At 37.3% G+C, this 18,334-nt stretch overlaps 1 protein-coding gene across 2 annotated transcripts in view; it reads right to left on the reverse strand.

Annotated features, from left to right (window-relative positions):
- Nucleotides 1–18,334, reverse strand: part of ZBTB40 (zinc finger and BTB domain containing 40) — an 88,641-nt gene that overhangs the window by 45,747 nt on the left and 24,560 nt on the right. For both annotated transcript variants that reach the window (XM_067015352.1, XM_067015362.1), the window contains exons 2-5: nucleotides 18,119–18,210; nucleotides 6,177–6,270; nucleotides 3,866–4,635; nucleotides 3,274–3,407 (exon numbers count right to left, since the gene is read on the reverse strand). In XM_067015352.1, coding sequence (XP_066871453.1) covers nucleotides 3,274–3,407; nucleotides 3,866–4,562 — 831 coding nt within the window. In that variant the 5' untranslated portion in view covers nucleotides 4,563–4,635; nucleotides 6,177–6,270; nucleotides 18,119–18,210. The remainder of the gene's footprint in view (nucleotides 1–3,273; nucleotides 3,408–3,865; nucleotides 4,636–6,176; nucleotides 6,271–18,118; nucleotides 18,211–18,334) is intronic.

Genomic DNA, 18,334 nt, shown 5'->3' on the forward strand with positions numbered 1-18,334 from the left:
AAATAAACAAATGGGACTTAATGAAACTTAAAAGCTTTTGCACAGCAAAGGAAACCATAAACGATATGAAAAGACCACCCTCAGAATGGGAGAAAATATTTGCCAATGAAGCAACTGACAAAGGATTAATCTCCCCAATATACAAGCAGCTCATGCAGCTCAATATCAAAGAAACAAATAACCCAATCCAAAAATGGGCATAAGACCTAAATAGAGAGTCCTCCCAAGGAGATATACAGATTGCCAACAAACACATGAAAGGATGCTCAACATCACTAATCATTAGAGAAATGCAAATCAAAACTGCAATGAGGTATCACCTCATACCGGTCAGAACGGTCATCATCAAAAAATCTACAAAGAATAAATGCTGGAAAGGGTGTGGAGAAAAGGACACCCTCTTGCACTGTTGGTGGGAATGTAAATTGATACAGCCGCTATGGAGAACAGTATGGAGGTTCCTTCAAAAACTAAAATCAGGGGCTTCCCTGGCGGCGCAGTGGTTGAGAGTCTGCCTGCCGGTGCAGGCAGACTGATGAACATAACTTTTTATAACAGACTTTTTATTTAAAAATAAAGATTTTACATAAATCTTTATTAATTTCACAATGACCCTATGATGCAGGTGATAACACTCCCAAATTTTACAAATTAGGAAATTAAGGCTTTCAGAGATTAACCTGCTGAAGCTAACAATACTGGTAAATGGTAGATCTGGATAAATAAATGGTATATCCATACAATGGAACCCTGCTCAGCAACCTAAATAAAAAGGAATGAACATGCAACAACTTAGGTGAACCTCAGAACAGTTATGCTGAATGCAAGAAGCCAGACCAAAAGGAATACAGATTATATGATTCCATTTATAAAATACTCTAGAAAATGCACATTCATCTGGAGAGAGAGAAAGCAGACAAGTGTTACCTGGGGAAGAGCAAGTGGAAAGGGGCAGGATGGAGGGATTACAAAGGGATGTGAAAACATTTTTAGGGGTGATGGATATGTTCACTATCTTGATTGTGATGATGATTTCAGGTTTCAAAACTTAGCAAACTATAACCTTTAAATGTGTACAGTTTGCTGTACATCAATCATACCTCAAGCTGTCTAAAATAAAGTGAGAGAGAAAGAGAAATACAGGGTCTACATACAAAGAAGTACCTCCCCAACTCCATATTTAATTTAATCTTATGTTCTTAAAGTATTTTTCCCTTTTTCTTTCTGCAGCTGAACAATTTATTATAGAATAGAACAGAATCAGTTTTAAATATAGCTGCCAAGTGATTTGTGTGCTCTTACTCTGACCTCTAAAACCGAGGAAGAAATAACATAAGCCTATAATGATCACCAACAGTGAATCAGTGTTACTGCAAAGTACTATTAACATTATTGCCATCAAATGATTAGGACAAGCAGTGGGGGGGAAATGTTGAATGAATCCCTGTACAGCAAACATTTCTTGAACACCTGTTATGTGCCAGACACTTTTAGATACCAGTGTTAGAAAAAAATTCATAAGACACAGTTTTTAAGTTAGTACCGAGGTGACACTATTGAGTATTGCTGATCTAAGGAATGATGTTGCTTCTCTGTAACCAAAGTTAAGTGGAGAGGAAGTCTTAAGAGAGAAAATGAAGAGGTGTGTCTATAAGCTATCGAGGTAACAAACTAGTGACAAAATGATGGATTGAACAGTTAAGAGAACATCCAAGTGCAAAAATATAAAACCATAATGTCCTTCAACATAATCAGTACAAAGAGTACCAAGGATTTACCACTTGAAACCTCCCGTAAGAGAGTCATCAGGGTCAGCCCAGTCCTGCAAACAGCTTATCTCTCAAAAAAACAATTTATAGGGCTTCCCTGGTGGCGCAGTGGTTGAGAATCTGCCTGCCGATGCAGGGGACACGGGTTCGTGCCCTGGTCCGGGAAGATCCCACATGCCGCGGAGCAGCTGGGCCCGTGAGCCATGGCCGCTGAGCTTGCGCGTCCGGAGCCTGTGCTCCGCAACGGGGGAGGCCACAACGGTGAGAGGCCCGCGTACCGCAAAAAAAACAAAAACAATTTATAGCCAACTGTCGATAAACCATGGTTAAAGTAAATACTTGATCTTGAGTTGTTTTTTTAAAAAGTAACTTGCTATGAATCAGGGAACTATTTAAATAGTAGAAGGCATTTATTGCTTGGATTAATAATAACTAACAGGCACTAAATTGTCTACAGCAACATGGGAGGCGTCCCCACACTACCCCCTCAGTCCGATGAGCAAAGCCTACAGGGGCAGTGCCCGCTCACTCTGCCAGCACCTCTCGGAATGGGAGGCATGGCCGGGAGAAAGGGGAAGCGAGGGAGTCCTAAAGTGGCAGTGCAGTCAACCCTGCAGCATCAGGTGTGAGGAACTGGGTAGTGAGGGAGCCCACAGGTGGGGATGCACCTCACTGAGATAATGAAAAAACAGAAAACGTCAGCTAAGAAATAGAGCATGATAACCATTTGACAGTTTTCAGTCAGGTGATACCTATGTACGTTTATACATACATGACATACACGCATCATTTTTACCCCTTTGGGAGGCAGTAACTCAATGTGTAAGAGAAGAGCTCTAAAGTCAGAACGCTTAGGTTTGAATTCTTGCTCAAAGTTTAGTTTTATGAGCTCTGCAACCTTGGCCAAGTTACATCACCTCTTTGAGACAGTTCTTCTCATCCATAAAACAGTGATAAAAAATAATAAAATAGTATCCACCTCAATGATTTTTGTGAGGATTAGATGAGATAACATATGTATCGACACCAAGTTTATCAAAGTAAGTATTCAATAAATGTTCACTATTATTGTTTTTATGTCTGAAAATGACCACTGTATTCCTAAACACGATGCAATTTACTGTGTAAGTCCATATTAAATCCTTTTCGTACCATGTTTTGAGTATTTATTGTTATTTAGTTTTTTGTTTTTATTACTTGATCTCTGATTTGGGGTTATCCATGACTACCTTCTGCCCCATTTTATTCCTGATTAATCAGGAGGAAATGGTAAGCTCAGTTAAGTATCCTGGATCAAAACCGGTTGTAAGCTGGGATCCACCTAGTGATCAAAATATATCTTCGTTTTGAAAGTCTCTTGCCTAGCACTTTTGCATGACTGTCCTTTAGGGGAAACATGTCAAAAAAAAGAAATTTAAAGTTTGAAAAAAATTGAGACCCTGATAACTGATCTGCTATCCTGAGAACACTAAACCAGCAAACAAATAAAACTCATGGTACCTACCTCCTTCTGTGCACCTCTAATTTCTGAACATTCTTCTAGTCTTTTTAAAACATCCTTGGTAATCAAGAGTGCATCTGAGAAGATTTTTTCATTTTCTAGAAGAAAATTCAGCTGGTAATGTTTCCCCTCATACTCTGAATGTAAACCAAAACAAAATTTTAAAAATCAGTGATTGATTACTTGAAATGATTTTTAAAAGTTTAAGCTGTCTGAGAACCTTTAGGTCATGTACTGCATTTGTAAATAATAGCTAACGTATCAGTTATGAGTAATAGCAAACCGCATCTCTAATAGCTTCTTCCTTTGTGCCATCATCATCCTACTTCAAATAATGGGTAAGAATCAAAGATGGTACGTGGTTATTTCAATAGTGCTTTTCTGCTCTGTGGTTCATCTTCAGGCTTGCAACACTCAAAACCACAGACACTTTTAAAAGACGAATGTCCTAGCACAAGTATTGCATTGGATTTTGGTTTCCAATCTAAGAGTGGTCTTTGAAAAATTTATCAATGAAACAAACACTCATAAAGATCACTGAATCTAGTAATTGACAACAGGATAGATTACAAAACAACTATTAAATGAATATTACCTGGTTCTGGGCTTGCTTCCTTTGCCTCACTAAAGGTTTGTACAACTGGAGAAGCGGAAAAAACTTCAGCTGTCAGAGGAGTCTCCACTGGGGTGTCTGCATTCCCCTGAATCCCCTGCGCAGCGGAAGGATCCACACTCATCTCTTGCACAACTGTTTGGATCACTTCCCCCATCTCGGCTTTCACAGGGCCCCCTGGAGGGGTGGCAACCTCCGGGGAAGAATGAAGCTCTCCAGCACCCTCGGAGGAGAGGATTTCTACTTCAGGCTTCTCCAGCTCCTTCCTGGATGACTCTGAGGATGGTGTGGAGACATCTCTCACCACCTGACCCTGAACAGAGCAGTTTACAAGGCTAGTTAGAAGATTTTTACAACTAACAGCCACATCAAACATCTGTAGGCTGTCGGCTAAGGAGATGATTTTGGAGAAGTTGTGCTTGCCCACAGGTAGTTTGCCAGTGTACATCATTTCTAACAAGAGGGCAAACTCCTCAGGGCTCACAACAGATGCATCGATGGAGATGGTGTCTGTGTTGTCCAGCAGGGTTTTGAACAGGAGGCTGGCAGCAGCCAGGACAAGTTTGTGGGCCCTGAAGTAAATGGTACCAATGGAAATGGTGCAGTCACAGAACTGCTGCTCCTTGCACAGCGTGTAGAGCTGCTGCAGCAGCTGCCGGCTATAGTTGGGGAGCTCCATCGCAGCAGCTCTGTCTGAGGACTTCCTTTCCTCTCTTCTTCCAGAATCACTTTGTGAGGATCAGCACTAGATCCTGGAGAAACCCCAAAAATGCCATGTTAATACTTCATAAGCACACAGGGAAATGCCCTGAATGAAATATTAAAATGAACAGGCAATTCACTGGTTCATTCAACAAATGCTGCTGAATAGGAAGGGGTACTGTGCCAGGTATACTGAATTAATCGTGCTAATAACTGGCATGGGTTTAACTGCATGAACAGGACTATGCTTAGAGTGTCATCTGGATGATCTCATTTGATCCTCACGAAAAGTACTGTATCCTCCCCATTTTATAGATGAGACTGAAGCTCAAAGAGACTGAGAGAACCAGCTTAAGGAAAAACAGCCATTAAGTGGCATGCCCATGTCTCACTGATTTCAAAGCTGTAAGTAACTGCATTGCTAAATGCATTCTGCTCTCAAGTTCTCAGCCAAAGGAAGGAGACATATATATATATATAAACAGATTTATAATACAATGTCCTCATATTACTTGACCTATCTGCAGCACTGAATACAGGTCGTCATCCCCTCCCCTTTAAAATGCATTTTTCACTTGATCCTGTGCTCCCTGGTTCCTTTGCTGGGTTCTCTGCATCACTTTGCTCTCTAAAGTTTGCTGTGTTCCAGGACTGTCATCTCACTTCTTCTCTCTCATCTGATTCCATACCTTTGAAATATCTAAATGTTGAGAGCTTTCAGATTTATATTTCCAGCTCAGCCCTTTCCTCTGAACTGCAGACGCACACTTCCAACTACCTACTGAACATCTCCAATTGGAGGCCTGTTAGGTTTCTTAAATTCAAACTCCCCTGCCATCTTTCCCACTTCACAGAAATTCTGTCCCTTCTAGTTGTTCAGACCAAAAACCTAGAAATCATCCTTGACTCCTTTTTTTTCTCATATCCCTTACCTAAATCCTTTATAAATCCTGTTGGCTCTACCTTCAAAATATATCCAAAATCCAATCACTTATTGCTACCTCCACTGGTTCTACTCTGGTCAGCCCAAGCCACCATCACCTTTTATCTGGATATTGCAACAATGTCCTAACTGGTCCCCAATGCCTCCACCACTTCCTAGCCCTACCCCTACCCTACTCTATCTTCAACCCAGTATCCAGAGTGATCTTTTTAGCACATAGCCATATATGTCACTTTGCACAAAAGCCTCCATGGTTCCTGGTCTCAGAGTAAAAGCCAAAAGCCAAAATTCTGACTCTGGCTGTCATTAGCTCTAACACCTCATCTTCTGCCTCGCTCCCCCTCACCCATTCTGCTGTAAGCACCACACCTTCCTCGATGACTGTGGAACACACTAAGCATATTCACCTGTAGGTTTCTTCACATGTGTGCATGGCTCACTCTCTCACTCCCATCAGGACTCTGCTCAATGGCCACATGATCAACGAGGTCTTCCCTGACCATGTTCTTTATTTATTTTTTAATGATTTAGAACATTTAATCAAATCTGACCATGTTCTTTAAAACAGCAACCTCCTCTCCAACCTCAGAACATTCCATCCCTCTTACTCTATTTTTTATCATAGCCTACTGACATATTTTTACTTACTTATTATGTACCCGCCGCCTTCACTAGAATATAAACTCCATTAGGGAAGGAGCTTTTCTTTTTCATCATCTGCTGCATCCCAGTGCTTAAAATTCTGCGTAACACAAACACTGTTGGTTAGTCGGTGGAATGAATAAAATGAATGGCAGGAAATGTAATGACAGAGATTTGTACTTAGAAGCCCAGTTTGGGGAACAGGGATATCCAAGAGTTAGAGTAAGGTTTCTGTGGAGGAGCTAACAGCTAACCTGCCTCAAATAAATGAGCAGGCACTGATGAGGTGAAAAGAGTGGGAGAAAAAGGCACTCCAAGCAGGGAAGCCTGCATGAGGCACACAGATAAGAAAACATCACATGGCAGGAAGGAGGTTTAGGAGGGGGGATTATAAGGAGTTCAGTGATACTGGAACATAAAGGGACAGGGAGTGTCACGAGATGAATCTGGAGAGGCAAGCAGAGGTTCTGCCACAGAAAGACACATGGGCCATGCTTAGGACCTTGGATTTATCCTAAAGACAATGAGGAGTCAATGAAGGGTTTGAGAGGCTTTAAGCAGGAAGGTCACATGGTCTTTGACATTTGTCAAAATAACATTGGTTGCCTTTGTTACCTTTCCACTCCACCACTATTCCTTATTTTCCCATATTTGAAACTGACAAATAAAAATAAAAATAAAAATGAAAATATTTCTGAGTTCTGGTTTCCAGGTTTCTGGTCTGGCATGGAAGGAGCTTAAAAGTTACCATTCTAACTTGACAGATAAAAAGGTAAACAGATGGAAAAATCAACAACTCTTCTTAGTTCTGTCAGAGAAGTGAGGTCACAGGGCAAAACTACTGCTCCCAGAATTGGAGAAACAGGCAGAGAATCACGACTTCTCAGAGCAGAAACCCACCAGGAGAAATCCATGGGAAGCAGTGCCAGAATAGGAGAACTAAACCTAAGTTAACGAATTGATGGAGTCTCAGGGTCGACAAGTCTGAGAGTTAAAAACTCCAGAGGGACAGAGTCATAATTTTGTGAGTTTTAACTCCAGAAGCTCTACTGGGTACTCACAGTGAATACTGGGGGAAAATTCCCTTCTGCTTCTGGCAGGAGGAAGGAGAAAGTAACCATTTTAAAATATGACAGAGCATTCTGTTCTTCTCAACAAGCCCTAGAATCAGAAGAAACTATTTTACCAGAGTCTAACCTAACTGGAGGAAAGGAAATACCCAACTTCAGCCCACTATAGCCATCCTGTACCACTTAAGGAGGTGGGGAGGGGGAGACTGAAAAGTTATCAGTGAAGTTCACAGTCCAGGGGCACAGACTTACCAAAAGACTGAGACCTAATAATAGGTCTATAAAACATACTTCCTCCCTTCACATCTTACCACCCCATCACTATAGGCATATTTACCACAGTTCCTTTTACCCAGTACTTTATGTCTACCTTTAAAGAAAAAACTACAAGGCATACTAAAAGGCAAAAAACACACTTCAAATAGACTGAACAAGCATCAGAACCACAGTTAGATATGTCAGGAATTATCAGACAAGGAATTTTTTAAAAAATGATTAACAAGATAAGGGATTTAAAGGAAAAAGCAGACAACATGCAAAAACAGATGGCAATGTAAGCAGAGAGATGGAAATTCTAAGAAAGAATGAAAAAGAAAAGCTAGAGGTTAAAAACACTGTAACAGAAATAAAGAATGCCTTTGATGCACTTACTAGTAGACTAGATATGGTTGAGTAAAGAATCTCTGACCTTGAGGATATAACAATAAGAAACTTCCAAAACTGAAAAGCAAAGTGAAAAAGGTCTGAAAAAAACAGAACCAAATATACAAGAACTGTGAGACAACCACAAGAGGTAAAACATATGTGCAATGGGAATATCTGAAGGAGAAGAGAAAAAGAAACAGAAGCAATATTTGAGGCAATAATGACTAAGAATTTCCCCAAATTAATGTTAGACACCAAACCACAGGTCTAAGAAGCTCAGAACCCCAAGCAGGATAAATGCTCTTAATAACTATACATAAGCATATCATATTCAAACTATAGAAAAATCAAAGTTTAAAAAACAAATCTTGAAAAAAGCCAGAGGAAAAAGCACCTTTCCTTCAGAGAAGCAGATAGGAATTACATCTAATTTCTCCTCAGAAACCATGCAGGCAAGAGAATAATGGAGTGAAATATTTAAAATGTTGAGAGAAGAAAACAAACAAACTACCAACCTAGAATTCTACCCTGAAATTTTTTCCTTTAACAGTGAATGTAAAATAAAGACTTTCTCAGACCAGCAAGATTGAGGGACTTGGTTGCCAGTAGACCTGCCTTCCAAGTAATATTAAAGAAGTTATTCAGAGAGAAGTAAATGATAAAGTACAGAAATATGGATCTACATAAACTAATGAATAGCACTGAAGAATGAACAGGTGAAGATAAAAATTGACATAGATAGCAGTTTTATTTTTTATTCTTAACTGACATAGATAGCAGTTTGCTCAAAATAATAACAGCAACAATATATTTGATTATGTATGCTTATGTTTATACAGTTAACCCTTGAACAACACAGGTTTGAGCTGTGAAGATCCACTTACATGTGGATTTTTTCAACACTAAATACTACAGTACCACGTAATCTGCAGTTGGTTGAATCTACACATACAAAGTTATATCTACTCACTACAAAGTTATATGCAGATTTTTGCCTGTGCCAGGGGTCAGTGTCCCTAACCCCTGCATTGTTCAAGGGTCAATTCTATATGCTTATGTATAAATGAAATGAATGACAGCAATAATACAAGGGAGAGAAGGGAAGGATTAAGATTATGTTATTATTATTATAAGGTACTTATAATACATGTGAAGTGGTACAGTGTCATTTGAAAGTGGATTTATATTAGTTGTAAATCTATTGCAAACTATAGGACACCACTAAAATAAGTTTTAAGAAGAAGTATAACTGATATGGTAAAAAGAAGTGAAAATGGAATCACATCAAATGCTCAATTAAAATTACAAAAGAATGAAAAAGTATTTAGACAAAAGTAGGAACAAAGAACAAGGGTAACATATAGACAACATTAACAAATATGGTAGATAAATGCTCTAAATATACTAATTAAAAGACAGATTGTCAGCGTGGATCAAAAAATAAGACCCACTCTGATGTTGTCTACAAGAAACCCACTTAAAGATGCATATAGCTTAAAAGTAAATGTATGGAGAATGATATACAATGTTAACAGTAATCAAAAGAAAGCAGGGGAGTTATATTAATTTCAGACAGAGCAGACTTCAAGTAAGGAAAGATATTAGGGATAAAGGGGAGTTATTTAATGAAAAAGGGGTCAATACTTTAACAAGACATAATAATCCTTATTGTGTAGGCAACTAACAACAGAGCATCAAAACATGTAAGGCAAACTGAAAGAAATACAAGGAGAAATAGGTGCATCACTATTATAGTCGGAGACTTTAAACACCTCTCTATCAGAAATGGATAAAGACTAAAGGCAGAAAATCAGTAAGGACATCGGTGAAGTTAATAGCACCATCAATCAATTGACTATAGACTACTTCATCTATAGCAGATTACATATTCTTCTTAATATCACATGGAACATTCAACAAGATAGACCACATTCTGGGCCATAAGTTACCCTTCACAAATTGAAAAGAATAGAAACCATACACTCTGTTCTCAGACTGCGATGGAATTAAACTAGAAATCAATGACAAAAAGATAGCTGGAAAAATCTCCAAATACTTGGAGATTAAACAACACACTTCTAAATAACACATAAGAAGAAATCTTACGACAAATTCAAAAATATTCTAAACTAAATGAAAATGTAAATGCAACTTATCAAAATTTATGGGATGCAGCAAAAGCAGTTCTTAGAGGAAAACTTATAGCACTGAATGCATACATTAGAAAAGAAGAAAGATCTAAAACCAATAATTTAAGCCTCCGCTTTGGGATACTAAAACAAGAAGAACAAAGTAAATCCAAAGTAATCAGGAAAAAAGGAAAATAGAGGACAAATAAATGAAACTGAGAAAAGGAAATCAAGAGGAAAAAAAAAAACAAATCTAAAAGCTGGTTCTTTGAAAAGATCAACAAAATCAATAAACCTCTATCAGGCTAACTAAGAAAAAAGAAGAACACAATTTCCTAATATCAGAAATGAAAGAGGGGACATCAGTACAGATCCCATGCACAATAAAAGGATAAAAAAAGGAATAATATAATAATATGCCCACAAATTTGGTAACTTTAATGAAATGGATCAATTACTTGAAAGACACAATCTGCCAAAACTCACACAAGGAGAACTAGACATCTGAATAGGCCTAATCTATCAAAGATACTGAGTCAATAATTAATAACTTTCCAACACTTGAAGCAGCAGGCCCAGATGGGTTCACTGGTAAATTCTACAAACAGTTTAGGAAGAAATTATACCAAATATCCACAATCTCTTCCAGAAAACAGAAGCAGAGGGAATACTTCCTAACTCATTCTATGAGCCTAGCATTACACTAACAGCAAAACCAGACAAAGACATTATAAGAAAAACACAGACCAAAATACAAAAATCTTCAACAAAATATTAGGAAATCAAATTCAACAATAATAAAAAGAATTTAACACCATGACCAAGTGGGATTTATCCCAGGTATTCAAGGCTGGTTCAACCTTTGAAAATCAGTAAATGTAATCCATTATAACAACAGACTAAAAAAGAAAAATCGCATGTTCATATTAATAGATGCAGAAAAAGCATTTGACAAAATCTACAAAATTCATGATAAAAACTCTCGGCTAACTAGGAATAGAGGGGAACCTCCTCAACTTGATAAAGAACAGCTACAAAAACCAACAGCTAACATTAGAGTTGAAGCTTTCTGCCTAAGATCAGGAACAAGGCAGGGATGTCTCATTTCACCACTGCCTTTCAATATCATTCTGGAATTCCTAGCTAAAAGGTATACAGACTGGGAAGGAAGGTGCAAAATGGTCTTTGTTCACAGATGATATGACTGTGATGAGATAGGTAGAAAATCCAAAAGAACTGACAAAAAATTTAATAATAATAACAAGCAATAGTAGCAAGGTTGCAGGATACAAGGTAAATATAAAAAACTTAATCGCTCCCCTGTCTATCAGCAATGAACAAGATGAATTTGAAATGAAAACATTACCGTTTAATTGGCATCTCCAAAAAAGAAATTAAAAATGTGAAAATACTTGAGGATAAGTCTAACAAAATACATACAAGATGTATATGAGAAAAACTACAAAACTCTAACGAAAGATATCAAAGAAAAACTAAGTAAATGGAGGGATATTCCATGTTCATGGATAGGAAGACTCAGTAGTGTCAAAATTTCAGTTCTTCCCAAATTGATCTATAAGTTCAACACAATCCTAATCAAAATCCCAGCAAGTTATTTTGTGGATACTGACAAACTGATTCTAAAGTTTATATGGAGAGGCAAAAGATCCAGAATAGCCAACTCAATATCAGGGTAGAGGAATGAAGTAGGAAGACTGACACTACTCAATACTCAACTTCAATACTTACCTACAAAGCTACAGTAACCAAAACAGTGTGGTACTGGTGAAAGAATAGATAAATAGACCCACAAAAGTACAGTCAACTGATCTTTGATAATGGAGCAAAGACAGTATTTTCAACAAATGGTGCTGGAACAACTGAACATCCACATGTAGAAAAATGAATCTAGACACAGACCTCATACCCTTCACAAATTTAGCTCAAATTGGATCACAGACTTAAATGTAAAAACAAAACACTATAAAACCTCTAGAAAATAACAAAGAAGAAAACCTAGGTGATCTTGGGTATGGCAATGACTTTTTAGATACACCTCCAAAGGCATGATCCCTGAAAGAAATAATGGATAAGCTGGACTTCATTAAACTTAAAGAACTTCTTCTCTATGAATGATAATGTCAAGAGACTGAGAAGACAAGTCATAGACTGGGAGAAAATATTTGCAAGAGACATATCTGTTAAATGACTATTATCCAAAACATACAAGGAATTCTTGAAACTCAACAATAAGAAAACAACCTGATTAAAAAATTGACCAAAGATCTTAACAGACATCCCACGAAGGAAGAGATGCAGATAGCAAGTAAGCATACAAAAAGATGTTCAACATCATATGTCATATGGGAATTGCAAATAAAACCTATTAGAAATGACAAAACCCAAATCACTAACAACACCAAATGCAGGTAAGGATGTATAGCAACAGGAACTGCTATTCATTGCTGGTGAGAATGTAAAATGGTACAAAGTGCTCTTTGTAAGACAGATTAGGAGTTTCTTATAAAACTAAGCATATCCTTACCATTCGATCCTGCAATTGTGCTCCTTGATATTTACCTTAAAAAACTGAAAACTTACGTCCACACAAAAACCTGCACGCAGATGTTTATAGCAGCTCTATTCATAACTGCCAGAATTTCTTTCACCAGATAAATGGATAAACAAACTGTGGTACATCCAGACAATGGAATATTATTTAGTGCAAAAAGAAATGAGCTATCAAGCAATGGGAAGACATGAAGAACACTTAAATGCATATTAGTAACTGAAAGAATCCAATATAAAAAGTCTCTATATTATATGAATACAACCATATGACATTCTGGAAAAGGAAAAATGATGGAGATAGTCAAAAGATCAGTGGTTGCCAGTGGTTGGGAGTAAGGAGGGATGAATAGGTGAAACATGGAGTATCTTTAGGGCAGTTAAATTATTGTGTATAAAACTACAATGGTGAATTCATGTATCATATACATGTCAAATTCCAGAGAATGTATGAAACCAAAAGTGTACCCTAATGAAAACTATGGACTTTGGGTGACAATTATGTATCCATGTAGGTTCACTGATTGTAACAAATGTAACACGGTGTTGTGGGACAGTGGGAGAGGTTGTGTGGGGACAGGATTATATGGGAACTCTGCACTTTACTCTCAATTTTGCAGTGAACCCAAAACTGCTCTAAAAACTAAAGTTCATCTATTAAAAAATTTTTCCTTTTAGGAATGTAAATTTTCATTACTAATCACCCCAAACCCTATCTATACCATGGTATAGATTGTAGAACATTCATGAATTCATATAATTTTTTTAAAGTTTACTCAAAGAGTAGCTTTGAGAACATCTAACCTTACTGTTTGACTACAGCTTGTTTTAATATCTGTGTTATAAAAATGTATACTTTTTAAAGATAAACTGTGGCCTAGGAGCTAACTGACTTGTTGCTGAAATAGTAGTAGCAACAGAGGCAGGACTGGAATATCTCCTGGTTCTTGTGGAAAACAGAAAAAAAAGTTCTGTAAGATTTAAAACAGGCAAAAGTAGGAGCTATCTTTAGAAAAAAAGGAGGTAAGTCTGAAAATTTGTAAATTAACTTATTTTAATATCTGAGAAAAATATCAGAACAAGAATTCAATTTGCAAATAACACAAAACTACTAAACAGGCACTGATGTGGTTTTTCTAAAGAACAAATGATATCAGGAGAATATGATTTTCTTCCTAAGACAAGACATAGGCTTTATGGATTACAGTAAATCAAAAGACTTATCTGGACATAAATCTTTTCAAACAATCCTACTAATAAGGAACACATTATTGAGATTATATTTTTAGGACAAACTAAAGCTTACTTAAAATGTTGCTTTGGGGTCATTTTTCTGGTCATTTTTGGTCAGTCTTTCATCAAATTAAAAAATACGAAGAGCCACCAATGATCCAGAGGGAGGTATTTTGAACATTAACTACAGGATTGTGGTCAGAGCTATTTCACATTTTTGTTGACAACTAAATTAGATAAGAAAATAATAGAATAACTGTAACAGAATAAGCAACTGAGCAAGGTTAAAAAAAACTGAACAAAATTATGTGGTTAACCAATATATAGATACTAAAAACATGGTTATAAACTTGAGCAATAAATGGAGAATGGAGATAGTTAAGGCAGAATAAATTCAAAGGTTACTTAATGAATGTAAGCTGGTAAAGTTGAAAGTTGAAATTTTACTGAGATTAATAGGAATACTAATTAAAGGAAAGACTTTTGGCAAAATGGCACACTGAGCTGATGTAAATGGACCTTTCCCTCCCACTTCACACACAGAAACGCTGGATAAAATGTAACAAAAATGCTTTAAAAATATATAGTCAAGCTAGGGCTTCCCTGGTGGCGCTGTGGTTAAGAAGAATCTGCCTGCCAATGCAAGGGACATGGGTTTGAGCCCTGGTCCAGGAAGACCCCACATGCTGCGGAGCGACTAAGCCCATGCGCCACAACTACTGAGCCTGTGCTCTACAGCCCGTGAGCCACAACTACTGAAGCCCACACGCCTAGAGACCGTGCTCTGCAACAAGAGAAGTCATGGCAATGAGAAGTCCACGCACCACAATGAAGAGTCGCTCGCCGCAACTAGAGAAAGCCTGCGGGCAGCAACAAAGACCTAACACAGTCAAAAATAAATAAAATAAAATAAATTTTTTTAAAAAAAAAATATATATATAGTCAAGGAAAAAAAAAAAAAAAAAGGAAATCCCCAGGTACCTGAAATGGAAGTGACATCAAAATCAAAGCTGAAACAGTAAAGTGGGAGTTGAGACCATGATGGCCCATAGGGGTTTCAAACTCCAATACAGGCCCTAGGCTTGGAGAAGAAAGCATTAATGCTCACATGGAGACTGGAAATATAGGTAGAAGGCAGGTAGAAGGTGGGGGAGTTGGACCTGAGACCCTTGCACAAAGCCCAGAGCCTCAAACACCTATCCCTCCTTTATATGCAGTCTGAAAAATCTCTGCTCACTGGCTCAGGGAAACAGAATAAAAGTTTCTAATTATCTGGGCCTTGAGTAGAAGAAACGGCACTCACAAGAAATCTAAAATGTAGGCCTATGACATACAGATGTGAAGGATCCAAATTTATATATTATATCATGTAAGAATCTTGGGCTGAGAAATTAACATAAAAACTGGTCTTTGACATTCAGGAGAAAAAAACAGAATACTTTCAAAACCCAAGGCACAGAGACTCTCACAAGAAAAAAGAAAAACATAGAAAGAAATGAGCTCACTATTACAAACCATAGGAGGAAGACCTGAATGTGAAAGGTAAATTTATAAAAGCTAACAGTAGAAAATGTCAGAGGGTATCTTTGAAGCAGAGGTTGGGAAACTTCTTAAACATTGCCCCAAAAGCTTAAAAAAAAAAAGATGAATATGATTGTACTGATATTAAAGTCAAATAACTCTATAGACTTGATTAACAGACAATGGACAAATGGTAGAACCAGGAGATATTTATAAAGTTTAAAGACAGCAAGGAGTTAATATCTAGAATACATAGAAATTCCTGGAAACCTTAGGGAAAAAAATCCAATGGGGGAGAAAAATGGGCAAATGACGTAAGTAGGCAATTCAGAGAAGGAGAAGCTCACTTAACTGGCTAACAAGTAAGAGTAGTTGTTACAATAGCAGTAAAAGCAGCTAACATTTATTATATATTCAGGAAGTGCTTATTATATTCAGGAATATGCTTTACATATATTAACTCATTTCATTCTCTTAACAACCTGATGATGAAGATGCTGTTATTATTCCCTTTTACCGATGGGGAGACTAAGGCCCAGAGAGGTTAAGTAATTTCTCTAAGGTCTTACAGTAACATGTGGTAGAACATAAATTTGAATCTAGAGTAAAACTGGTGGTATATAAACTGATATAGGTATTCTGGAAAAACACTCTGGTAATATTTAGTGAAACTTTCTGTGCATATATGCCTTGTGGCCCAAGAATCATATTTCTGGGTACATTTCCCAGAATAGTTCTCACATAGGTTCATAAGTACACATGGCCAGAAAGAACACTGGGCCATTGTTTTTGGTAGCAGGGAAATGAGAGGTAATTTAGATGTCTGTCACAAAAAGAATTTAAGTAAATATGCAGAATGTATACTATGGAATATAGTGCATTAGAAAGACGCAACAACTTAGTATTCAGACAGAAACATGGACAGATCTTAAATACCCAGCTGAGTGAAACAATAACAACCAGAATGAGATCTAGAGCATAATGCCATTTATGTAAGTTAAAAACACAAAAACAATGAATAACAATAAGGTAAAGTTACATTGTAGCAAAAGACATTTTATCAAATACATTAGAGTAAGTGCTATAAAGGGGAGGGAAATAGGAGTAGGGGTCAGAGGTGAAGGAGGAAAAAAAATCAAACAAGAAGGGCCTTGCCAAGATAGATGCTAGAGTGTCTCAGATGAGGAGGATTCCTGTGCCACCCCCAAAAGGCAAACAGTAAAAACAAAAAGTCACATGAGGAAATGAATCACCACAACGGAAAGACATTAGATGCAAGAAAGAGCACAAATAGCATCTCCAAGAATTGAAAACCCTAAGAATTATAGAATACTATGAAAAATGCTACAAATCAGTTGTTTCATTTTAATAAACAGGCAAAATGAAGGGAAGCCATAATGAAAGAAAAAGATAATATGAAAAAAGAATAGGCAGATGTGAAAAAGAACCAAAAGAACTTCTAGGAATAAAAGTTAAGTCACTGAAAGAGATATAGAAACGTATGTATATGTATAACTGATTCACTTTGTTATAAAGCAGAAACTAACACACCATTGTAAAGCAATTATACTCCAATAAAGATGTTAAAAAAAAAGTTAAGTCACTGAAATTCGTCTATCAATGAATTAAACAGATTAGATACAGCTAAAGAGAAAATGAGTGATTAGGAAAAGAAGTCTGAGAAAATTACTCAGAAGGTAGCAGAGAGGTAAAAAAAGAAACAAACAAACCCAAAAACAGAAATATGAAAGAGAGGTTAAAGGACATGGAAAACAGAATATGAAGGTTTCACATGGAAGTAGCAAGCAAAGAAACTGCTAAACGTATCCACTAAAAAAGTTAAAATCAGAAAAACTGATAATACCAAATGTTGGTGAGGATGTGGAATGACTAGAACTTGCATACATTACTGCTGAAAGTGCAAAATGGTACAACTACTTTGAAGAACTGTGTGGAGGTTTCTTATAATAAAAGATTATCCATCGATACAAGCAACAACATGGATAAACCCTAAAAACAGTATGTTAGGTCAAAGAAGCCAGGCACAAAAGGGTACATATATATGACTAAATCTACAGGAAAGAGACATACAGAAAAAACTAATCTATAGTGATAGCAACCAGATACTGTAGTGGTTGTGGAGGTTGTGGGGTGGTGTGGGGGAAGGGAATTAAACAGGAGGAGACACAAGGAAACCTTCTCGGGGAATGGAAATGTTCTGTACTTTATTTTGGATGGTGGTTGAAGAGTAGATATTTGTCAAAACTCTTCAAATAGAATTCATTGAACTGTATGTTAATTATATCTTAATAAAAAAGAAATTAAGAAATGTGTTTTAAAATGCACTGGCTGGGGCTTCCCTGGTGCGCAGTGGTTGGGAGTCCGCCTGCCGATGCAGGGGACGCGGGTTCGTGCCCCGGTCCGGGAGGATCCCACATGCCGCGGAGCGGCTGGGCCTGTGAGCCATGGCCGCTGAGCCTGCGCATACGGAGCCTGTGCTCCGCAAAAGGAGAGGCCCGCGTAACGCAAAAAAAAAAAAAAAAAAAAAAAAGCACTGGCTATTTTAAAATGGATATGGGAAGGGAAGGTTAAAAACAAAGTAGAATAATGACAACCATAGTAGCTACCACTTATTTAATGCTTACTATGTGCCAGGCACTGTTCTAAATGCTTTGCATCTATTAACTCATTTAATCTTTTCAACAACCCTGTGAAGTAGGTACTCTTATCATCCCCATTTTACATATAAGAAAATGTGGCACAGAGAGGTTATATAACTTACCTAAGGTCACACAACTAGTGTGTAGCAGACCTGGGCTCCAAATTCAGGCAGTCTGGCTCTGAGGTCTATATTCTTAAAAATCCACTGCCTCTCTGAAATTAAAAATCAACAAGAACATGGAAGGTGAGAGAAGGAGAACTAGAGTTAGGATGTTCTAAGAGTCAAGGGGATGACAAAAATAAAGATTAACTTTAGCTCTTAGCCTAAATAAAGTAT

Source organism: Kogia breviceps, chromosome 1 (genome assembly GCF_026419965.1).
Source record: "Kogia breviceps isolate mKogBre1 chromosome 1, mKogBre1 haplotype 1, whole genome shotgun sequence".
Classification (NCBI taxonomy): Eukaryota; Metazoa; Chordata; class Mammalia; order Artiodactyla; family Physeteridae; genus Kogia; species Kogia breviceps.